The sequence below is a fragment of the Hakea prostrata genome, chromosome 6 (assembly GCF_041222555.1).
Source record: "Hakea prostrata isolate BN-2017 chromosome 6, UWA_Hpros_2, whole genome shotgun sequence".
In the NCBI taxonomy this organism is placed as follows: Eukaryota; Viridiplantae; Streptophyta; class Magnoliopsida; order Proteales; family Proteaceae; genus Hakea; species Hakea prostrata.
In genome coordinates this window covers 35,914,690-35,939,541 of record NC_142605.1, presented here as the reverse complement: position 1 = coordinate 35,939,541, position 24,852 = coordinate 35,914,690, and the positions used below count along the sequence as shown (strand labels likewise).

The 24,852-nt window shown below is 37.6% G+C and overlaps 3 protein-coding genes across 4 annotated transcripts; 1 reads left to right on the top strand and 2 right to left on the bottom strand.

The window, feature by feature from the left end:
* Positions 1 to 3,688: 3,688 nt before the first annotated feature.
* Positions 3,689 to 10,925, top strand: LOC149013707 (protein TPX2-like). Its single transcript, XM_089158972.1, has 18 exons — positions 3,689 to 4,194; positions 4,940 to 5,095; positions 5,937 to 6,026; positions 6,243 to 6,411; positions 6,572 to 6,680; positions 6,946 to 6,996; positions 7,165 to 7,262; positions 7,382 to 7,466; positions 7,584 to 7,646; positions 7,798 to 7,881; positions 8,061 to 8,113; positions 8,396 to 8,471; positions 8,565 to 8,630; positions 8,717 to 8,779; positions 8,895 to 8,972; positions 9,093 to 9,137; positions 9,242 to 9,345; positions 10,396 to 10,925. The coding sequence occupies exons 1-18, from the start codon at positions 4,023 to 4,025 to the stop codon at positions 10,412 to 10,414; spliced, it is 1,581 nt and encodes a 526-aa protein (XP_089015098.1). The 5' UTR covers positions 3,689 to 4,022; the 3' UTR covers positions 10,415 to 10,925.
* A 339-nt stretch (positions 10,926 to 11,264) lies between these two features.
* On the bottom strand, positions 11,265 to 15,133 carry OZS1 (C4-dicarboxylate transporter/malic acid transport protein). Its single transcript, XM_089158971.1, has 3 exons — positions 14,321 to 15,133; positions 12,054 to 12,865; positions 11,265 to 11,966 (listed from the first exon to the last, which is right to left on the bottom strand). Exons 1-3 carry the CDS (start codon positions 14,819 to 14,821, stop codon positions 11,600 to 11,602), a joined length of 1,680 nt encoding a protein of 559 aa, XP_089015097.1. The 5' UTR covers positions 14,822 to 15,133; the 3' UTR covers positions 11,265 to 11,599.
* A 1,250-nt stretch (positions 15,134 to 16,383) lies between these two features.
* On the bottom strand, positions 16,384 to 22,882 carry LOC149013705 (uncharacterized). Of its 2 annotated transcripts, XM_089158941.1 has the most exons (27): positions 22,454 to 22,882; positions 22,046 to 22,184; positions 21,863 to 21,934; positions 21,691 to 21,762; positions 21,537 to 21,608; positions 21,371 to 21,442; positions 21,075 to 21,146; positions 20,872 to 20,943; positions 20,715 to 20,786; positions 20,553 to 20,621; positions 20,379 to 20,450; positions 20,203 to 20,274; positions 20,054 to 20,125; positions 19,900 to 19,971; positions 19,733 to 19,804; positions 19,565 to 19,636; positions 19,383 to 19,454; positions 19,231 to 19,302; positions 19,064 to 19,135; positions 18,887 to 18,958; positions 18,719 to 18,790; positions 18,568 to 18,639; positions 18,412 to 18,485; positions 18,183 to 18,314; positions 17,777 to 18,115; positions 17,306 to 17,676; positions 16,384 to 17,235 (listed from the first exon to the last, which is right to left on the bottom strand). In XM_089158941.1, exons 1-27 carry the CDS (start codon positions 22,518 to 22,520, stop codon positions 16,867 to 16,869), a joined length of 2,928 nt encoding a protein of 975 aa, XP_089015067.1. In that variant the 5' UTR covers positions 22,521 to 22,882; the 3' UTR covers positions 16,384 to 16,866. The 2 variants fall into 2 exon arrangements, with proteins under 2 accessions (XP_089015067.1, XP_089015068.1); XM_089158942.1 differs by lacking the exons at positions 19,064 to 19,135; positions 19,231 to 19,302; positions 19,383 to 19,454; positions 19,565 to 19,636 and having other exon boundaries at positions 22,454 to 22,881.
* Between the last annotated feature and the right edge of the window lie 1,970 nt (positions 22,883 to 24,852).

Below are 24,852 nucleotides of genomic sequence, written 5' to 3'. Positions count from 1 at the left end.
TGACTAAAGGGTACAAGTTGAAGACATGTGTGAGATAATTTGTTGGTTTTGGAACCGAGGAATCTACAATTCTCCAATGGGCAAGGAATAAAAAAATTGCAGCGTGTGCCGCAATTCACTAAGATATTAGTTATTTGGAAACCGTTCTACTTCTTCACATGGTTTCAGATCTTGGTTTTGAATCGCTCTAACCTAATTGATCGGGTCGATCTTCCGTGAAGCTGAGGAGATTTCGATCTTGACCGTCTATTTTGATTTATAAACACATTGAAATGGATAGTCGAGATCGAAATCAAGAAAGAAATCTCAACCGTCAGCTTCACATGCTGCGCATTAAATGCGCAGCATTGAAGTTCGAATGCGCAGCATTGAAGTTTGGGCGATTGATGGCTACCACAAGTTTGTACTGAGGTGAGATTGACTTCAATGCCATGTAATTAATATGCAGTACTATCCACTGAATCTATTTCTTAAAAGTGTGAAAACACTTTTTTTTTTAAATGGATGGTCGAGATCTTGTCGACATTTGGATCTTGACCATTCACTAATTACACAACACCCAAACAATTTCAACAATGTACTGGGTGATATCGGAACAAATGACAATTGTCAAGGGTAAACTTGTCCAATTCTGAATTTTTAAGTCCATGGCTGTGACCGATAAATGAATGGGTTCATGAAAGGATAACACACGTGGCACAAGTAATGAGACTAGCTATCCCAAGTGAGTGAGGGAGTTGCGAGCTTTTGTATGGTTTGGGGAGGATTGATGCAAGTGGTACTAAGTTTGGTCGTTTGTGTTGGGAACAATCCAACAAATAAGACAAATCCAACCCAAATTTGTGGTCTAACGTCCTTGAAATTACATATTTCTCAATCTCAATTGTCAATAACTCAAAATTGGAATGGGCTGGTATGAGCCAACGGGCCCAATTACATTACATAGCAACAAGGCCAAACGGTCCACAATCTACTTTTTTTTTTGGCCAAGGTCCACAATCTACAATGCTTGTCTTTTTTTGCTTCTTCTACATAAAGCAAGATGAGCAAGACATTGGCATTGTGGAACATAAAGCCAAGGTGGAATTCATTTCTTAGTAAAGGCTAGCCTTTTTGGATCACCAAACAGCCCCTTAGGTTTACAGGCTACAATGTCAGACAAGTGGAAAGGGGGAAAATCGTATACTATGCACATCACTCTGCATTGCATCACTACAATATGACACCTGGACAATGCCAAATCAATGGTTGAAATTAAGAAAGTAAATTTCAAATGTAAAAACTCTGAAGTGGGACCTGTTCAATCTGTTTCCACCCATTTATAAAAACCTACTTGATTTAAAGAATAACTCCAGCTGAGACTCTCTTCTTCCTTCTCAATGTATATCATTGGTTCAATGTATATCATTGGTTCATTAGCAAAACTTCAAACAGAGCATGGTAGGTAAACGCATTAACGAGAACCCAAAAACTCAAATCAAATTTAATTTTTCCTCAACCTTTGAATTTTAGATTTGAGACCTTAATACTTGAGGAAGAAGACGATAATTGCGAAGGAAGAAAGGGATTCTAACTTTCTAAGCAGTGGGAGCTTTGTTTAATTGGGTGAGTTTATATAAATGGACAGATATAGGTTAAACTAACTTCACTTGAGGGTTTTTATCATTTAAATTATTGTTTTAATCCCAACCATTGATTTGGTATTGTCTGAGTGTCACATAGTGGTGGTGTACTGAAGAGAGATGTCACAACAGATGATTTTTTTTTCTTCGAGAAAATAAACTATCCTATAAACTCTATCAATCAAAAGAGAATTGATAAAATTAATATTACATATACGGGATAATTATTATTGTTCCATTGTACTCTGATTTTATTACTATTTTATCTCTTCTACTTTTTAAAATTGCTAATCTAATCTTTAACTTTGTCTAAAATTAATAATGCCCCATTTCGTTAAGTTCAATTAGTTTATTGATGATGTTGCATTTATATATTTTTTTTAAAAACCCAAAAATAACCCTACAATTATCTCTTAATTTATTTACTCTTTTGCAAGTTATAATACTATCATTAATTAACTATGGAGAAAAATTAACTTTAAATTAGATTTTTTTTTCTAAAAGGAAACTACCGAATAAAGAAAAGACTTGATTTTTCTTCTCTTAAAATAATTTATCGAATAAAGGAAATATGTGATAACCAACGGGGATTGGTCCAAGTGGTAAGCAGCTTGGTCCGCTTAAGCAATGTTCTAGTATCCAATCCTTGTGGATGCAAAAAATTCCTGCTGGGAGACTCACCCACCACAGCTAGGTGTGCGACGCGGGTCGAACCCCAAACCGAGGCTGGCAACAAAAAAAAAAAAAACAAAGGAAATATGTGATTAAATAAAAATTAAAATAGAAACTAAAATATTAGGAAATATCAAATGTAATTCAAAATTGAAAATTGAAAATCTCCTAATATATGCCAACCATTGTACAAAGTGTGTGGTCCTACTAAAGCCAAAATTTATTGTAAAATATAAGATTTTAAGGATATAATTGACATTCAATATAGTTTTTAAAAACGAGGGTAATGTCATATTTTTTAACTTCTTAATTTTAATGAAGGGCAAAATAGACTTTACATATTTGATGTTAACAATCATTTAACACCGTTAGAAATGAGGAGGGCAACAATAATTTCATAAAAAAAGATATTTGATTAGTAATAAAACCAAAGTATAAGGGGGTAATAGTAATTATCCCTACATATAATTATTGTAATAGAGAACAGAAATAAATGCCATTAATGTATTTTCCTGAGATTGTAGGACAAAATTGTCCATCCAGCATTGTTTTTGGGTGGGGTTGTTTGGTGGGGAAAGGGGGGGGGGGGGGGAGGGAAAGGGGGGAAAGTGCGTATATTTAATTTTTTATTCTTTTTTTCTTGGGGGGGGGGGGGGGGGGGGGGGGGGGGGGGGGGGGGCGGCGCGCCCCCCCCCCCCCCCCCCCCCCCCCCCCCCCCGCCCCCCCCCCCCCCCCCCCCCCCCCCCCCCCCCCCCCCCCCCCCCCCCCCCCCCCCCCCCCCCCCCCCCCCCCCCCCCCCCCCCCCCCCCCCCCCCCCCCCCCCCCCCCTTATTTATTTACAAGTTCGGTTTTGTTAGAAAAAATGATATAGGCCAAGGGGTGGAGCTTAGGAGATCGAACCCATAATCTCCTTGAACTTAATGCCTCTATAAGGAGGCTACACCCACTATCCACGCAAATGGATGATATGGTCATTAACGGATACACCTTGGCAGGCAAATTCCGGTCGGATTGACCAAATCGAACCGAACATTTCAGCCTGAAAACCATTTGTGTACTGACGGACCGAAAACCGAACCCACACGCAACCCCAAACACTCTGTAAAGATGAAAAATAATGTGTTCTATTTATGGATTTTTGATATTCTTTTGATAATTTATTCTGGAATTCTTGTCTTTTTGCTGAAAATTATTGTGTATTCCGATAAATGAACAGGACAGATATGTCATTTCACCTATGAGGCGAATTAATGTACTTTATTCACGGCACCGAAACACGACTTTTTGGCCCAGAAATCACAAAATTCTGTCACGATCACGTCCCCTCACTCCCAACTCCTCATTTCGATTTAAATATAGATTGGCATTACGACAGTTTCGCGAGGATAGATTCGTCAACAGCGTTGAAAAGGAACGTTACCGATTTCGATGCGAATTAATATTTATTTTAAATAAATTTCGGAATCCCGCTAATTCAAATTTTCGTATTGTTCTTACCATTCAGGCCGCATTGCCTTCGACGGAATCATCGCCGGCACCTGCGTTAAGGTTTCATTCGCATTTCTCAGATTTAGGGTTTAAGAAGATTCGTTGCAGGAATTTGGAGGGGATTCGGGGGCAACAAGAACGAATCCAGAAATCTCAATGGCGGCTTCCTCCGGTTTCTTGGATTGAGAATCTGTACTAACCGGCACTATTGTAGAGTAGAGAGTGTAAGTGTGGACTGAGATGGACGAAGAAATGGAAGATGTCTTTGGAGAAGGGTTTTCTTCAGTGGAAATAGATTTCGATTACGAGTTTGACTCTTATCGTTACATTGATTTGAGTAGGAATGAAACGCCTGCGGAGACTCGAGAAGCGGAGCTGTGGTTTGAAACAGCTGGGAGTTATCCCCCTTCTCGTGAGTTGTTTCAACTTTATTTTTCTTTTCTTCTGGATAAATGGTTTTTTGTGGCCTTTTCTTTTCTTTAATCTTGATCATTTGTTTCCACTTGCTTGACTGTCTTGAGCATTTCTCAATCTGACTTTGGTGTTTATGCGAGAAAATATTTAGGGGTCGTCTTCATTGTTCAAGATTACACTGATTTCTTCATTTTTAGTGACAATCTGTAATTTTCGGCAACATCTTATCCTGGGCAAGGTTTCTATAAACGAAACCAGTCAACTCTTCCATTCCTTCTCAACAATTTCCTTGCCGTTTTAGTTAAAATCTCTTCGTGTCTAATGTTTTGAGTGATTAAGTTGCGTCAAGTACCCAAGCTTAGTTTTTGTTGTGGGACCCCATGTTCTTGCTAACTTTATTAACTAGAGTTTTCACTTTCAGGTCTCCAAGTCAGTATTCGATCAAGCCATGTAGTTGAATCCATTTAGTTGGGACAAGGCTTGTTGATGTTGTATTTTCGATGAATAGTTTGTAACATTTCCGTTTGACAAAATTTAATTAATTAATATTCTTTTCTGAACCCTGATATTATTTGTGTGGAGAGATCACGTTCTCCCCCACCCAACTCAGAAACATGTAAAGAGATCTGCACTTATCTCGTTGCTTTATACCTTTCCTCCTCATTGTTCTGATAGAAGTTAGTCATTCAGGGAATTGATTGACAATTTGGTTCCTTTATTCATTTTTGTTGAATCACTTTCAGCTTTTGCCGAGAAGTTGAAGTGGAGCAAGATTATCTTTGTGGAAAACATAAACACCTCTCCAAAATCAAAAGATGTGGAAAATGGAGGTTCCACTGCCTATTGCTTAGATGTTGGCACTGCTCCAGATTGCTCTGCATTAGATGAAAATAACCAAGGTATTTACAGTGGTTAAACTTCCAGAGTACTTCATGCTTTTAGTTTTCATTCAAGCTATGTGCATTTTGTGCTGCATTCTAAGAATTCCATCATGCCCTTGGTGTTCATTCACACTATACACATTTATACTGAACTCTATGGTTTCCAGTCTCTCAGTGGTTCTATTTCTGATTTTGTTTTAATCTAGAAAACTGCTTATATTGGCATTTCAAAATGATTTGTTATCATTGATTGGTTTATTCTTTAACTGGTAAAAATGGATCATCATAAAGTTGTTGAAAATTTTGATATGCAAAACATTTCAAATGACTGAAAGCCCGAACTTGCTTCAGACCTTGCAAAGAGTTTTATTTGTAGCTGATAACTAAGAAGACTTTTAGTCAAAGATTTACTGTTTTACATGGAACTTGGCATTAATACTTTAGTTGGGCAGGTTTCTTAATCTTTTTCCAATATGTCCAGCCTTCTCTTTCTGAATCTTTGGCTAAAATTTCTTGTGCTCACCATGTGCGGAGTATTTTTGTTTTAAATGAGACAACTAGCTCCACTTGAACTTCTCACACCCAAACCCAACCTTAAATTGTCAACCACAAATCTTTAAGTTCTTTGTAGGGGATGGTTTTCAGCCAAAAAGATTTAGCCATAGTTATTGTTGAGTACAACAATCAAATGCGAATGCTTTTTTCCCCCCCTCCAGAAAACACCTGGTGGATCTGAAAATTGAAGAGGTTGGTAGACTTTAACATCCCTGTAGGAATCTTAAAATATTGATGACTAATGCTTTAGAAGGGGCATAGATTTTCTTTCTAATTTGTATATTGTTTTTTATTGTTTTTATAGATCATGAATGGACGAGTAATGGAGACTTCAGGAACTTAACAGGTGGCAATCCACAGAAAATTAAACATGAAGAACAAACACTGACAAAAGGTATTAATGTTTTATTCCCTATGATGACACAGGACATTTCTATTTCTTATATTTTGAGTTTGACATGTTTGTTAATTTCAGAATCAAGTTCAATCGTTCCGTCTCTTTTTCTTCCTGGACCATGTTTTTCCTTGTATTAAGGATATTTCAAGTCAAAATTAACCAACATATTCCTTATATTCTCTCTCTCTCTTATTTTTTTCTTTTTCTTTCCAGGGCTGGCATTTTATAATCATATGGCTGAAGATATTCCAAAAGCTAAAATAAAGCATGCAATCAAGGGACCTTCCCATAGGAGTTCTACTTTAATGAAACCAACTGCAAGCCATCTGGCAAAGCAAAATGGACCACGAGATGTCTGCGGTTCTGGCAGACTTTTTGGGAGGTTTTATTTCTTTGTTTTAGTTTATTGTGTAACTTCACTTTAAATAGTGTTCTAGTATAACTTCAGATTACATGTTCTAAACATTTAAAACCCAGATCCAAGATCCAATAAAAGTTGTCAAAGCCTCCCCTGCTTCCTTATTCTCATTTGTTCTTTGTAGGTCTGGGAAGCTATTTCTTCAAAACAGTGGGAAGAGCATGGATAACTCCTCTGGTGTTGAAAATCAAGCTGCTAAACGCCAGAAGCTTGAAGGAGGCCTCTTACAGAAGGTGGACCGAAATTCATTATTTCCTTGTTGGATTCCACACTTAGGATAACATAGGAGGACTCTTGTTGGATTCCATGCTCGTTTTGAACTTGTGGGTGATGTAAAATCCTGTTAAATTGGTATAATGCATAAACATGTGCTAAGAGCTGGTGGGACTTGGCTGGCATTATTGAAGTGGTTTTCTATGGGGATCAGTAAGAGAATTTAATAATTGGGCATTCTTTTCTGAAGAAGGCCACTGATTTATGTTTTCATTTTGCAAACAGGTAGCTGGAATAAAGCAGCAAGCTATTCTGACACACAAATTGCCAAAGAAGGTGATCTATTTTTCATGTTTTATGGCAGCTACTGATTATGGGCATTCTGCCTTAGTCTTTCAACTGATGCATCTTATTTTTATTACTTTTTGGGGGCTATATTTGGGTTTCATTTGATATATAACTAAAGTCTAATTTCCATTCTAACACTTTTGGATGAACTAGCAGGAAAGACCTGTTGAGAGTAATATTTTGCATTCGAAACTTAAACTCACTATCCCAATAGAGCCTGAACTGGAGACAGCACATAGGGCCCAAAGAACTTGGTATACTTCTTTATTTGGAACCTATGTAAATACTTCATATTGCTTGTTGCTTGATGTGGTCTGTTTACTTATTTTTTTTCAAATATCTAAAGCCGATGAATTCAATTTCTTTTTATTAGTTTTAGATCAAAGAAAAATGCTGGGTTGGAAGAACATCAGAAGCCAACAACATGTACATTCAAAGCACGCCCTTTGAACAGAAAAGTTGGTACCTTCATTTTTCCCCCTTTTTTAGAGTGAGGAGATGGAGGGGAAGACGGAAACCATTTGTGCAGCAGTTACTAACTTTCCCAATTCGTTATTTTCTTGTGGGCAATTTAGATACTTGAGGCTCCTTCATTGCAACATGTTCAAAAAACCACACCACGATTGCCCGAATTTCAGGTACATATATTGCATTTCTCCAGAGCCTTGCCTTTTAACTTTATCAGTTGCTTGCCTTCATATTGGTGCAAGGTCAAGCAATTGCTTCGAAAAAACATCTTTTAGTTAGATTTTGGTTTTCATTATTTCATTTTGTTACATTCCATCTTAGGAATTTCATTTGAAGACTTCAAAGCGGGCTCTACAACACTCTACATCTGCTTTATCCTCACAAGCTTGCACTAAATCTGATAAGGTAGGTCCCCATATCTATCTAGCATACACATCATTACCTCCACAAGGCTGATAAGCTACCATTGCCACATTATTAATGTTTGATAGAAGTTATGTCATTGGCTGCTGTTTATGTTTAATGATTCATTTATCCTTTTCCACTGTTAGGAATTGCTAATAATAGTAAGCATGCCATTGTAGGTTGATGTGGATACCAGTTCGGTCACCCATAATGCGACCATGGACGCAAAAAGGTATTAGCATGCATCCATAAACCACCTTGGCCTTGGGGATTCACATGCATAAATCTATTTTTTTGTATATCCATACTGTGCCTTTTATTGTGAATGATAGATTATGCACTCTTTATGATTATCAGGTAGCAGGTCTCATCATGTACCGACTAGTCCTTTTCATTCTTTCTTTCTCCTGGTGGCTGCATGGACTTAATTTTAATAACTATATGGTCAAAGAGCAAATTTTCCTGCTTTGACTGGGTCGTAACAGATGCCTTTTTTTCTTTTGAGTATGCTCAGATCAAATCCTGGTGATAATCCAAAGGGTAAATGTGAACCAGCACACCAATTTAAGGCTCGACCTTTTAATAAGAAGGTGGGATGGCAATTAGCAAATGCATTTTTTTTGGGAGTTATAAAATGCTAGTGGTTGTTGTCATTTATTTACCATCTTAATATTTGACTCCAGATCTTTTCAAGTAAAGGAGACATTGGTGTTTTTCGGAATTGTAAGCGGGAAATAACAGTTCCCATGGTAATTGAGTACACTTTATGGTCAGTTTGGTGCCTTATTAATTCTTTGGATGCCTTTTTGTTAATTATATTTTCAACTATCCACAGGAATTCAATTTTTCAACAGATAAGAGGTCTCAGCATCATCCACCCACAGATCTTTTTAACAAGGTAAAATGTAAACCTATGAATTCAAATATATTTTGCTGTTTTTTTTTTTGCTTATTGCATAAATAAGCTTCACACTACTCATGTCTCCCTTTTTGGATATGTGTGTAAATTTTAGCTGTCGCTTACATCTGAACTCCAGCAGACTACTGTATCTCAGCCGAAGTTGGCTTGGTCTAATTCCACACATGCTCAGGTTTCCTTGATCACTTGTGACACCTTAAGTATTGAATTTGTGAACTATTTTTACAGTTTGATTGCCTTGGAGTCTTAATCTACCTAGGATTGAGATATGTTAATTTTGTTTGATTTGAAGGGCTTAAAGGAAAATACTCCAGGTCCATTCCAACAAAAACATGTGGTACATATGAGATGCTTATATTCATTATTTAGCAGTCTGTATATTATTAAACAGGGTACTTTGAATTGACCAAACCTCCAAAACTAACAAATCTCGACATGAAGATGGCAGGAACGAAAAGTGGAAAGCCACATATAGTTGGGGAGAAGCAATCTCAGTCGTGGTCACAGAGAAGAGAAGAACTCAGAACCCAAGGCAATATGAACAGGTAAGCCATAAATTGCCAAGCTATTAGGTCAACTTGATCTTGCAATATGCAGTATGTCATGTATATTTCAGATCCCTAAAAGTGGTTTGCCTTGTTATAGTAGCTGTTAAATTTTTAGTTCAAGATGTGATGTTGACTGTTAACAACCTGACACATCGGTTTGGTTTTGCATGATAATCCTTAATGGTATCCTTGTAGCAAGCTGCTGATACCATACGTATTATAAGTAATCCATAACTAAAATGAAGTTATTTATTCATCCAAAATAAAAAAAATGAAGTTAGTCAAGGACCCCTTGACGTTCGAATTGCATCTCTTAACTCTTTAAACAAGACAGACAGTTCAATGTTGCAGCAACTCTGGATGTGTGTGCTTGCAAAAGGATCAAATTTACATGTCCAATTTAAAAATGACTGATTTGTTACCCTCCGGACAACTTACTCATGATGAATTGAAAACTGTTCAACCAACCAGTTAACTTTCCAACCCACTATGTCTTGCATGATACTCATATGATCAACTGAGACAAAATGAAGTTGGCTAACTGAACAAGAGGAAAGTTTTTGGAAAAAATCGCTCTTCAAAGTTTGAATTTGTGAAAGTCTTAATTCCCTCCCATGAGATGGTTGAGTATGTAAACATCGAGGAATTCCAGGATTTCATTTGTCTGGTGATCCATTGTTGCATGATATAACTCTTGGTAAACTACTTGAAACAAAATTATGGTCGGAGAACAAGATCCTATTCAAAAGAAATTTCAATTAATAACTTTAGAAACCTATATTAAAAAAAAAAAAAAGAAAGAATAACTTTCATGATCAGAAATCCAATTGACCAACTTGAGTTTTACACTCACTGAATCTGTCATTGTGAACAATAAAAACATTTGCCAAGCATTTTATTTGGTTGTCTGAAGGCATTATATTGTTATAGATGCAGAAGTTGAGACTATTTGGAACTACATTTTGCATTGCAAAAATTAATTGAGTGAAAATGAAAAAGTTGTCCTATTATACTAGAGTTTCTGAACTTGTCCTTGATTTTCGACAGGAGCTTTGGCATCCGCTGAGAGTGAAGATGCAATTATTTGTGCATGTTATCAAATGGTAATGATGAATTTCAGTTTTTGGGTTTCCATGAAAACTGATGGATGGACCAACATGATAGCTCCTTTTTTTGGGACACGAGATCTTTTGAAAGTCAATTTGTGCTGCGGAATGTTGAACTGGTCAGCACAGTAACTAAGGTTTTCTTGACTAATCAGTGTCCTGGAAGTCAGGGTCTCCTTCCTTGCAGGGGCAAGTTTTCTGAAACTCCTAGCAATTTAGAAAACAGGTAGTCTTTGTTCCTTAATAAAATGTAAAGAGGCCAGAGTTGTACAGTTTATCAAGGGCTCAATTTTTGTAAGCATAGGATATGTAACTTTTGCGAAGCGACATCACAAAATGTAGTACATCAAGTACATGTAATGGGAAGTTATTTTACCAGAAGGAATGGTACACTTCTTCTTTTTCTGACGTCTTAAATCTTTATTTTAAGTAGCAGCACTAATCTGGAATTCTCTTTGTCAATGAACTATAGCTGTTTCTCTTGTCTTGTGCATTTGTTACCTAGTTTTCTGCCACGATGAATGACAGGGGCTCTTCCCTGCCAGAAGAAACTTTCTTGCAATTCCACTGAAATATCAAAGTATAACAGAGAGCAACCATACTGACTTTTGGAAACTGGAAACTGGCATTTTGCCACTATTTCCTTTCCAGGGGATCATTGTGAATAGATCAATGAACAAGATGAAGAGGGCTCATTTACGTGAAAGAGTGCAGATCACCGAAAAAGAGTTAAATTTTAGTTTTCATGATAGTATGTTTCTTTTCACCAGTAAGGGCTACTTCACTTTGATGCAACCATACTGACCAAGGTAGTAGGTGATGGAATTCATTTATATTGCAATCTTTTTCTGGATTTCAACTTCTGTCATGAAAAACCAGATATACAATGAGAGACATGAAGTCAGGGTTCAAAGTGCTAAATGGTGGCCACAAGTCATTGTGTTCTTCATATTTGACTTCTGCTGTTATGTGCAGTTTGGTTTAGCCTTTCTGGTAGACATAGAAATACAGATTCATGGTTCAAAATGATACCGTAGTAACTAGTAAACAATTACAATCATGCAGAAACAATTCCCTTCTCATATTATCAGAACTCAGAAGTGTGTGTGATTCAAATGAACCAGTCTAATGGCATTTATTTCTCATTAGCCTTTTTCCTCCCTGCCTTTTTCCTTATTAACCGATAAGTTGGGCTTAGCTATTGACTTTGTCCAGCGCCTTATATCATAGGCCTTCTTGAAGGGTTTCTTCTCTTTGCCATTCATTTTGACATTGCTATTATTATATTTTCTAGTTATAGCAATGGCAAGGTCGTTGGGAAACAACGAATGCCAAACAAAAGCATGAAGGAGAGTGGAAACAAGCAGCACAGACACCATTGCTGAAGACATGAAGGAAAGAGTAAGCGCAAGAACCTTGCTTGGTATACATGGGACCTGCTCTGCATACTTGATGGTTGCCAATGATGCAGTCGTCATCGGAAAGGTATAAGACCACCAGGCCACAGAAAACCTGTAATATTTCATGAACCCATTTGTTAGTAAACTTGAAACAAGCACAGAAACACCTTGAAAGAGAGAGAAACAATATACCACTCACCTAAATCCTGTGAAGAAGTTGATGCGAACCACAAGTGAACAATAGAGAAACAATGCAATGAAGTAACATGTTCGCGAAAGCCCATCAAATTCGTTGTAAATTTTCTCCCAGGCAATGCTTGCTGCTGAAGGAGCAGCTATGAACATGGAATAAACAGGGTGCAGTTCCTGAGGCAAGGCCTCACTGGATGGCAATCTTTGATACAATGTAACAAAGACCACAAGGTAATGTGCAAAACCAACAGCCCAGAAGAACTTTGCAGCCTCTGGCCATCCTACACTGGAAGCCAAGATAGAACCCACAAAGTTTCCAACCACAGAGAGATGTGTAGAAGGGTTGGCGACCTTAGAGAGACGTCTCTTACCTCCAGAGAGCCATTGGCCATAGATCTTGAGCTCAAGGATGAACAGAGGAGCCATGAAGGCACACCAAATTGCAGGGTGAAGACGCTGTTGGGGTGGTGAGATTACGTGAGGGACACCAAGAGCAAGGAACATACAGACGATCCAAGGTGCAAAGAAAAAATTAACTCTAACAGGGTGGAAGTATTCACGTCGAACAGCTTCGAAGTAGAATATGCATTTGAGTGCGTAGATGAAGAAGAAGGAGACAAGGACGGTAAGGGCCAAGAGCCAGAGGAGCAGGTTGATGAAGAGAGGTATGTGGAGGAAAGATGTTGCTGGGCTTGTGGCAAGAGTGCGCCATAGGATGGCTTGGCTGCTCAGACCCAGACAGATACCGAAGCAGCCGATGGGGAATCGAAGGAGGAATGGCCACTTCTCGTCCTTTGGCAGGAGAATGTCTTCGTATTCCTACACAGGTTGATTGCACAAAGCACAACAAGGTAAGACCATTATCCAAAACCATGTTCTTGTTTTGTAAGTTCTTAACAACCCACCAAGTGTTTCAAATTGCTCTTCCTACACTCTCCCACTATACAAAGGGAGTGGGCCTATATATCTGAATATAAATAAAATAATTCAAATGTAGGATTCTCAATGGGTCCCACATGGCCTATCCCTAGTGTGGTAAAGAAGCGTGCTCCCTAGGGGCGGAGCCAGGATTGAACATGGAGGGGGGCCGAATGTATGTGGGCCAATGTGGGACCCACTGTAGGTCCCATCTCAGAATATATTATTATATTTTAATGTAGAGTCTACATTAAAAATTAGGTAAATTAATAGAAAATTCGTGAGTATGAGAGTGAATAATTTTAGAAAGAGAGTGAATACCTGATGTGGAGAAGATTTAGGAAAATTCCAAAGTTTGCTAACAACTTCAATATTTTGTGAGACGTGTGAGAAAAAAAAGGAGAAAAAATAGGAATAAAAGAGGAGATTCATGAGAGAATAAATATAAATGAAAATAGGAGAGAATATATAAGGAGAAATTCATGGATCGTGAGTTAGTTTTTAATTAGAATTTAACATTTTATTCCTTAAAACTAGAGATTTAATGATAACCATTAGATAGAGATTATGAATGAAATTTGCACCAATCATCTTTATTTTAAATTTTTATTTTTAATTTTTGGAGGGGGCCAAATAGTGGTATTTTACATTTAAAGATAGAGAAATAAGGAAAAAAACAAGGATCTTTACAATTTCAAAAAATCCGGGGGGGGGGGCCATGGCCCCCTCCGGTCCCAACGTGGCTCCGCCACTAGTCCCTTGACTGGAGTTGATCCAAGATCGAGTGTTTTTGTTTTGAAAAAACATCAGAAATAGTTTTGATCGTGTTTTGGAAGCAAAAGAACATTTTTTCGCATTTGATAAAACTTACTTTTAGAAACAAAAACATTATCAACAGGGTTTTAATAGGGTTCTTATGTTTAGAATGTCAAATTCTAAGAATACCATCTCTAAATTTTTTCACTCAAACTTAGCCTGCATGCATTTTTCCCTTGGAGAAACAAGCACAACAACAAATAGTTGTCTCTCAAAACTGCTTCTTGAAGCATATATTTTAATTTACATTTTAAAAATCACTTGAAACAAAAAAGTTTTATCAAATGGTTTTCAACTGATACTTTTGTTTTAAAAGGCAAGAAACACCAAGAAACTGTTTTTCAGTGGGCTATGATATCAGATTGATTAATAGCCAAAGGAAATACAGAAAAGTGTTCTGGTTGGCTTGGCTTTTGGCATTAGCCCATTGGGTTTTGAAAAGTCCGGTTCAATCCATCCCTCAACCCCAATCTGAACATCAACAATAATTTAGAGTTTAAGAAGTCTCAGGAAATTTGAATCTGATTAGTATTGAGTTACCTTGACTTGGTCGAGTTCAGCTCCTCTCAAAGCAGCAAAGTATCTCCCAGCAGACACACTCTTGTTGTCCGGAGGTTCAAGCCCTCCTGAGACATCATTCTTCTGAGAATCCATCTCTCGCATGGGCAACAAAGATTTTTGCTTACTCAAGGTAGATTTCGTCCTGAACATATTAAAATCTCCTTTCCTTGCTTCACCACCAAATCTACTGGCTGAACCTAAACCTCCTAAGCTTCGACCACTTCTTTCAAGTGTTCTGGTTTCCTTGCCTTTCTCTGTTGACTCCTTGCTGAGTACAGAAAACCCAGTCTCTAATGAGACCTGTCGACTTAAACTGCTTCGCTGCTTCCTCATATCTCTTAGCTTACTGGGTCTGTTGAATCTCTTTTCTCCCCTGTTTGCCATTTTAGTTTTTCCTTGATCTTCTTCTTCAGGGAATACTTCATGAATGTCCACTACTCCATCCTCTAGAATGATTGATTTCTTCTCTTCCATGGTCATCTTTCTTTGCTGTTCCAACAAGCCTTGACAATGCAAAGGATCCCAAAAGATTTCATGTTTAGAGGGTCCTTATAAGCTTTTTGTTCTGCTTTTATATTGTCACAAGAGGAAGAATCGCAAGTTCAGGTGATGCATGATCGTTTCATAGATGAGAGCCAAGACTTTCTTCTGCTTCATTTTCTTTCCATCTTTAAGGTGGATCATTTTGAGATGTATCCTGTGATCTCAATCAACTTTTAAATTTTCGTGGCTGAGAAGCTTATATAGTTTCCTGAATTCAAAGAAACTTAAAAAGCAAGAAAGGGGTCACGGTTGGCTTACCGGTGAATCTGACTATGTAAAAGATTTTTCACTGGTGAAATTTTATGTGTTCAGGTCAGAAGAAAAATTACAAAATCTTTGAGAAAATGATATCAGTAGATTCATATTATTAGTTATGTAAATGGCTGGTCTAATGAGTAACAAATGCAAGTTGGAAAAGAAGAATGAACAACTTCTGATCCAAAGGGATCTTTATAAAGCCAAATGACATGGTTTCTCTCAAAAGCAAGGCACAGGAAAGGTTGAACTAATTATCCCACTCAAATAACTTCACTGATCAGTCATTGGTGTTTTCTGTGTCATTTGGAATGCTTTGAGAATCTGTGTCGATCACCAACCCCTGGAAGTCACAGGAAAATATATCAAAACTACAACACATTACAATTACTTCCTCTAATCAACTTCTTCCCCTTCCATTTCAGTGTTGGCTTTCATGATCCAAAAATGCTGAGCAACCTGAAGACTTACAAGTTACAAGGGCTACCCTTTCCTACCAAAAACAAAAAAAAACAAGGGCTACCCTTTACTGCTTAGTTTTTATAGGTGAATTATTAAATCCCAGCAGAGACATTAATGAGTCACAACCAAAATATGACAATTCTGATGTGTAGAAGGATGGAAAAAAAAATATACTTTAATGGATGTCTCAATTCTCATTCATGATCCCTCACGAGCTCTACTCGGGTGTTGTGCAATAAATGCATAGCAACTGTTCAGATTGAAACTTGTGATCAGCTCACTTCGCAATTAAAGTTTATCCCAAAAAAAAAAAAATCATTTCACCGAGACAAACCAAGTAGTTGAAATTCCCTCTCAGTTTCAGTTTCAATATGGACCATAGGCTGCAAGAACACAGTTGTTTCAGAACTGTGCTACCTTTCACCCTGCTAAGTCAGGCTACAAGAAACTTTTTCTCCTGAAGAAGTTGCATCGAGAAAGACTCACCTAAATGTCCTGTCAGGTTAAAGATTGTAATTTACTACGAAAAAAAATGAAGCTGACCTACAGCATTAATGGGGTTGAGTGGGACTATTGATAACTTCAGATGAAGATGGCAGTAGCACTAGTTGGCTCCCATGCATACAAAAGTCAAAGGAGAAAGTCTCGGTCATTTATGTCACAAGGGAAGAGACCCACCAGCAGATTCAAAGTGGTAGGGAAGAACAAAAGTGGAGCCTGGATGACAGATTTCAATCCTCTTGGATAGTTGGATGTGCGATTGAAGCCCGTGATGCTGCTGCTCAGAATCCCAGCTCTTTCAGAGTAATGGCAGGTAGAAGAACCATATTTAAGACAGGAATGAAGGATGGTCAGAAGTTTCCAATCACAGAGAATACAGAGTTATCCCTATTAAAAACCAGAAAGACAGACTGTCAGAACTCAGAAGTAAATAAATATGCACAGCTGTTGGTCAATAGAATCCCATATATTCTCATGACCAATTGTAAAAATATATCTGCCACTGAAACACCCTTTACAGAACCCATTTGTTCTTTTCAACCTATTACAATCTCTTTTCCCTTCTTCCTCTCCAAACATATGGTATAATTTCAATTTCCCAAAATCTATCCCAGATCTCCCAGAATCCAAGTTTGGATCTGCAAAACATACTATCTGCAAAACACACTTGCCAACACTAGCTTAAAAGGAAAAAGAAAACCCCGCCAAAGCAAAACTTATGATCTCATGCCATTTTTTCAGATTATGGTCCCCAGTCGAGCAAGTCAATGGGTGTGCTTTGATATAAATTCATCAAACTTAACAAACCACTGGGAATCAGATGAATTGTTGTCTTCCCAGTGTTGATTTTGTTGTGGCAGCTTCCACTGCTTCCCTTCAGAATTCACAGAGAATTGTGCATTGTTGATTGCCACAGGTAGATCATTATACAACTTTTTGGCGGGTGGTGGTGGCAGCAATGAGACCAGCACTCTTGCAACCTCATACATACTTGGTCTCTCTGATGGATGCTGCCTAGTGCAGAGCAGAGCAAGTTGGAAGGTCTTCCTAACCAGTCCAATATCCATGCATGTCACAGACACCTCAGGGTCAACTGCCTCCATCACTGTATTATCATCTGCCTTGGCCAATATCTGAACACAAAATATAAAACTATAGCATCAGATAAAGAAGACTAAATTTACTCTTTTATAGTCAACAAACCAATTGATGCAAGTTCCAATCCTCGTCCACGGCCTTCTTCCCGGTAAGTAGTTCAAGGAGGACAACCCCAAAACTGTAAACGTCAGACTTTTCGTTCAGCCGGGATGTTTGAGCATATTCTGGATCAATATAGCCAATAGTGCCAACCACAAATGTGGAGGCATGAGACTTTGCAGATGGGAGGAACTTGGCAATCCCAAAGTCGGAGAGATGAGCCTCGAAATCCTCATTCAATAGGATATTTGAGGACTTCACATCTCTGTGAATGATCCGTGGACTGCAATCATGGTGAAGATATGCAAGTCCTTGGGCAGCTCCAACAGCAATTCTTAACCTTGTATCCCAGTCCAATTTTACCTTCTTTCCTCGTCCTATTTTTTCAGTAAAATAAATGAGAAACCTATTACACACCATAGGCAAGAAAATTGCAACAAGATACTCTTCATGAAACCAGAGGACAAGAAAACAGACCATGCAGAAGATCCCACAGAGAACCATTCTCCATATAATCATAGAAGAGAAGATTTCCATGTGGAGAAAGAGAGTAACCATGCAAGCTGACAAGATTTCTGTGTCTAATGCTACCAATTGTTTCAAGTTCAGTTTCAAACTCTCTCAAGTTATGTGGATACTGAGTGTATATCTGCTTGATAGCCATAAGCTTGGAGTTCTTCAGCATGCACTTATAGACTGTGCTTGAGGCACCATAACCGATTATGTACTTTTCACTCAAATTTTCAGTAATCATCATGATGTCTTCATAGGTGTGGATAGCCAAGTCCATTTGAAGAATTACAAGCTTTGGAGGACCTGATACAAAAGAAAACATGTGAAGGAAGGAATAAATAGAACTCGCAAGACAGAAGAAGTAATGTACCCTGTAACACTTTGTTCAACCGCTTCTTATGACACTTCTGCTGGTTAGATTTATAGATTACAAGTATGATTATCAATAACAGCGTAATGGAGCCCAAGGCAATGCAGACAGCCATGGTGCGGGAGATAACAGCTGCGAACAGGAAAGGAAAGTAGGTTAATTTGGAAAGCAGCAGCACAAAATAGACCAAGCATTCTTTATCTGAATAAGATCAATTTGACTATGATACCTTCAGATACCCCTTCATATGGCCCACAGAATGATCCTGACCAGTTGCCGCATAGTAAAGAATTACCCAAGAAGCTGCATGACATATCAAATCATACAAGAAATTAAAAATGCATTGTAGCCAATATCAGAAAGGTCATTTAGACTTGCTGCACACCTTTCTAGTGGAAACCTTGAAAAGTTTTTGTTTAGAGGTACAACTCCAGACAGGTTGTTCCAAGCAAGGTTCCTGAATGTTGGAGTGTCAGTATAATAACAATTGAACTCTAAACTCTAGTTGTTTGCAAAAGAGAGTTATGGGGACTCACAATGTAACAAGGCTGAAACAATTAGTTAACTGAACTGGGATATCTTCAGAGAGATTATTGTTGTTAAGGATGCTGCAAGAGTTTCAAGTATTAAAAGAAGATAATTTGAATGTTAAAATGATAGCGAAAAAGAATGTGTCACTGAAAATTATTGGAGATCACACTTACAGAGCAACAACGTTCTGCAGCTGACCCAACTCTTCAGGAATCCTACCTGAGAGCTTGTTAAAAGACATATCACTGACATTGAAATCAAAGTAGTTATTACAAGTAAAATGAGAAGCAAATATAGTGTGCCACCAGATCAATTGAATGAGGTGATGTTAACAATCTTGACAAACTCACATAATCTGGATACTTCTCAAATTTCCTAATTCTGCAGGAAGAGGTCCATCAAGACTGTTTTTACTTAAGTTCCTATGGACCAGATAACCAAAAAAACAGCAGTCAAAGGAAGGGACTGGACTAGATAATGTTGAATATTTCTTTCTGCTTCAAATTGAATTACTTACAGAGTAAGAAGGTGTTCTAGGGAACCAACAGAGGCAGGAAGAGGCCCAGAGAAAGCATTGTTTGACAGATCCCTGGATTTTTATCACATTAGAAGAGTCTATTGGATGGGATGCACCAGCAAGACTGGTATCAATGGCATTGCATCACTTACAGTGTATCAAGATTTACAATTCGTCCCAACTGGACAGGGATCCTTCCCTTGAAGTTGTTTGAAGAAAGATTACTAAAGAAAGAAAAAAAAAAACCTTAAATTAGAAGTGTCTAAAATGGATTGGATCACAAATATCTAAAAGGGACATTCTCTGGGAAACAAAGAATAGAAGAAAACTTAACAGATATGTGAGGCTCACTAAATTCTGGAAGCCAAATGGTATGGAGCCATTCAACCAATTACCATGCACATTACTGAAAAAGAATTATAGAATTATAACATATCAACAACAGGTAATATAATTGTCAAGAAACTGTGCCAGAAAAGAATTGGGGGAAAAAAAAACTGACAATTGGTTCAGGGCTGCGCAAGAGCTGATGTTTTGAGGAATGGGTCCTTCAAGATTGTTGTTGGCAAGATTGCTGCAATGCAAGGTACAAAAGAGTTCAGAAGGCAAGACAAGAAATAAGAGGAAAAGACAAACAATTAAAAAAAAAAAAAGAAAACTGAAACTCACAGTTCAAACAATTCTTCTAGATTTCCAAGTTCTGCAGGTATCCCACCAACAAGCTGGTTGTCGTTCAACTGCCTGTGTTGGAAGGGTTAGCAACCAGAAACAGTGGAAACAATGGAGCAGTCATGAGAGAGTGCAATGACAATAGGGCTCTCACAGATAGCTAAGATTTGTCATATTCCCCAACTCTGGTGGTATTGGTCCAGTGAGTTTATTACCATGTAGATACCTAATAGCAACGGGATTAAACATTAATCAAGGATCCACAAATATTGACCTGTGTACTGCTAATGTTGAGGAACTCACAGTTTCCCAGTATAAGTGAGGTTTCCAAGAATGGGTGGAATTGGCCCCACCAATTCATTCTCACTCAGATCCCTGAAAGAAAACAGAGTAACTCTTCAATGTGCATTTGAGTACTTTGTTAGATTTTCTATTATAAAAGGCTTCGAACAATGAAATTGAAAAGAAGAAATGCTTACAAGACAGCAAGGGCTTGCATCAGACCAATGACTTCAGGAATCCTCCCTGTAAGCTTGTTTCCTTGAAGGGACCTGATTAAAGAACTTGTAAGCCTTAAGGTCAAGAAACCAGAAGGCAGAAATCAAACTTAATGGATCTTTAAATCTGACCAACATTAAAATAAATAAACATACAGGGTAGCCACTTGCAGGAAACCAATATTGTATGGAATTTCCCCAGTAATCTGGTTGTATGAGATATCCCTATATTAAAATCACAAAAAGATACCATGAGAGCAATACCAATTGAAGAACTGCCATACAACTTTGAACATAAGATGAGCATGAAAAACATACAATATTTGAAAGCTAGTACAGTTTCCAATGCTATCTGGAATTGTTCCACTTAGGTTATTCCCTCTCACATCACTGTATAAAAAATTGAGATGCATTGAGATGATAAATGGAATCATTATTGATAATCCAACAAAGTGGAAACTAATTAACTACTCACAAATACCAAAGGCCAGTCAATTGGCACATATCAGGGGATAAAGTTCCAGTAAGTGAGTTGTCACGTAAGCCTCTGCAGAAACATACACAATACAGCCCATCAGAACATGCATCAAAACTATCTTTGCAGGCAAATTGAGAAACAGATTAAAACTAAGCTACTGAAAGAATAATAAATATGGTACAGAAGAACAAACGGCTCACATATATTGCAATACTTTGCTCCAGTAAATAAGTGATGGCATTTCGCCTGAAAGCTGGTTTTGGCCAAGGTTCCTGGATTTTATTCAGCATCAGAAAGCATTTCAGCAAATTCATTACATCCCACTCTCACTTCTATGTGCTTTGCATCTCATAATGGAAACAATTTCATAACAACACAACCACCTCAAGTATGGAAGGGAAATACTAATGGACTAATATTGATTGTTGTTGGAAAGTGAAAGGAGCAGCATCAAAATTCACCTTATATAAGTTGGCAAAAGATAAGGAGTACTTACAGAGTCTTCAAATTTGGCAATTCTGACAAGGTTGAAGGAATTGGACCAGTCAGCATATTGTTCTTCAAAGCTCTGCAGGAAGGGTTCCACTTAAAAAGATAAGTTCTAGAAATCCTCAGGCTTTAAAGGTATTTGAATAAGAAAAAAAATCCGACTGTAAACTCACAGATATTCGAGTTGCTTTAATTTGGATATAGAAAAGGGTATGTCACCATAAAGGATGTTATCAGATAAATCCCTGCTCGAAGCCGACCCAGTCACGAACATATAAAATCACTCCCGAAATGAAGATTTTGGCTACAAACAAGCAGAGAACTTACAGATATTTCAAGGAAAGACAGTCTCCAATTTCATCTGGGATTTGCCCAGTCAATCGATTTCCATTCAAATCTCTGCAAGTTGTCAGGCATTGTAAGATAGGCATGCAATAAAAAGCTCTAACACGGGGATACAGAGGAAGATCTCACAAGAACAGGTAAGAGAAACACTCACAAGACTTGTAAGTTGGTGAGGTCCATAATGGCAGGGGAAATCTCTCCACCAATATTCAAACTTGACAGATTCCTTTCCAGTGAAACAGAACTCCATGAGCACGATATACTAATCAACGAGCATAACCCATTCGTAGAAAAGGAAAGAGAAGAAAAAGCAAGAGCTACAAGGTGATGAACCTACAGGGAAACAACAGAGAAAGAAACGTTCTCGCAGGAGACTCCACGCCAAGAACAGTAATCATCCTTGTGCACATCATTCCAGTCGACTAGAACATCAGCTACATTGCTAAAAGAAGCCTTGATCGATAGAAGCGCCTTTCCTTTATTAAAACCATGACCCAACAAGCAACATTTTCAACCAATAAATAAATAACGTTCAGAAGAACAAAGAGCCTTGTAAACAAAAAACCCACCAAGGAAATGAAAAACCGGTTACTATAAAAGGTAACCCATCCCTTGAAAAACTAAAAAGTTGGCTTGATCTTCGTTCACCCTCTGAACGGTTTATAGTATCCAGGGGATAACACAGTAACTTGGACACAAAAGGAACAACAACCACTGAAGCTGCAAAAGGAGAAGAGGACCGAACCTTCGTCGGGTAATGGTGAAGCAACTTGTGCCAGCAAAAATAGAGCAACTAAGCAGATAAGAGCCATTATCTTCTCCCTCTGCAACTCGACTCAATGCAAAAAGAGGAAGAAACCAACAAGGAGAGAGACGACTTCAAATATGCTTATTCACTCTGCCATCCTACTTGCAGGCTCCTCACAGAGCAAGAGCAGAATCTCTGCTTCCATTGTGAATGAAACAGAGAGAGAAATTGAGAATGAATGCTACGGCAAGACAGACGAAAGAGGGTTTGGCGTGGTCTTTAAGAAGGCAAGGAATGAAGGCAGAGAAGAGAGAGAAACGGCGGTGACGCAACGTTAGGAGGTGACAAGCTAACAGAGGAGAGAGAGAGATAGGATTTTGGTTCTCAACTTTTCACCTGAATAAGATCATTCAGACTGAACACATTAAAAAGAGAGGTGAAGAATTGGAATTTGAAAACTGTATATTTATTTGAAAACAAAAAAAAGCTGCTTACTAACATAATTTTTTTTTTTTCAGTTAGATATGTAAGCTTAGCCTCCAGATTATATTCCTCCATTATGATAATGACGATTTATTTTGGATAAACATTTAGGGTAGGCCGATCACCTATGGCTTTCCATGGATCAGAGAGAATATGAACATCTAGTGAGAGAGGAGATAAGTGAGGCTTTCATTTCACTCTTCTTCCATGCGCCACATTTTTTCCCCACTCCTTTAGATTAAATTAATTTAGATAAGATAGTAAGTGAGTTCTTTAAAACACCTTAGGATGATGGTTTTAGATACTTATGCATGATTAATGTATGGATAAAATAGTAAATTTTTTTTTCATAACTCACCAGCTTGCTCGTACTTTGATTACATCCTTAAAATCTATATTTTAACTTACAAAGATACTAATGTTATATAGTATTTTGATAGACATAATCAAATTCTATTACATATTTTTCTATTTTTTCAGTAACAATTAGGTTTTAATATCTACTCATCTTTATTGCCAACCTTTAAAACTTAGTTCAGTTAACAATGACTACTACGAGTTTTATTAGTGAAGACATCATGGATTCACATCTCTATTAGTTCCTTATACATAAAAGTTTTTTTTTTTTAGAAGAAATAATAATAAATAAATAAATAAACTGAGAGATCACCTCCATTTAGGGTTGCCTGTAAATTGTGTTGGGTTCATGTAAGACTTACTGGAGATCTCACCTTTGAATTAATTAATTATACTTAGTCCATGCAAGATGTGTGGCAGATAAAGACTCAGAAAACACTATCTACAGTTTTCCATGTTTCTTCATGTCATATTCCAACTCTAAGGGGAAATCAATTTATTAGTTGAGAAGAGGAATCTGGTATCGCTTTAGCCTCAAAGTAAAACAACGAAAGAGAAACGAAAACCCCAGGGAGATTGATTCTCTGGTTTTATCCTTTTTCAGGGGTTTGAACGGAAAGGGTTATGGTCCCCTCCAAGGAAATGGATTCTCTGTATTCTTTAATTCCATTTTTTTCATGCAATTGAAGTGAGAGGTGGGGAAGGATATGATTTATGGTCATTGGTCCCCTCTCCTACCAATTTTCACCTGTGTTCCTAATTGAAACCAAAGTGCAGAGTAGACTCAGTAGAGTATAACAATGGGAATTAGCTATTTATAATTGGATCTTCAGATCATATATCACAGTTAATCATGTTTGCTGACTCTCGTTCAATAATTGAGGGATCTATTGAGTACCCTTTCTTGGTAATGATGGGAATGAATCTCTACAGACAAAGAACTGGAGAAGAAAAAGAAACCCAACTAATAGAAGAAAGAAGAAGATGAACAGAATGAACTGATATTTTTTTGGGGGTTAAAACAATAAACTGATTCAAATCTCAATGAAAACCATTCATAATCTTGCAATGCCATGCAATTAATCATTAAGATTTGACACCGATCACAATTAAAACCTAGAAAAAATAAGCTGAAAAAGCTGATCTTACAATACCTCTCCTAGATTCTCTCTTCTTTTCTCACACCATGAGAAAATATTTCCATTGTTACTCAACTCTTTTCGCAATCAGAGAGAGGGGAAAAGAATATTTCCAGATTAATACCCTCATTTAACATTCTTGTTAATTGGGAACTTGCCTTCCACGATTCCATCTCCTAAGTAGAAACTATTAAATGGGTTCATTCTTGGCCACAAAGTTTAGCTCGTGATGATTGTGAGAGGGATATAATTATTATTATTAGTAATTTTTTTTGCAAACGAAAAGTTTCTTAAAGAAAAAAAATAGAAAAGAAAGAAAATGTCAAAATTATGTTTCTTCAGAAAGGTGCAAAACCTTTGCAAATGAACGAATCATTTAGAAATACAGAAATAATCTGATGGAGCTTTGGAGTCAAC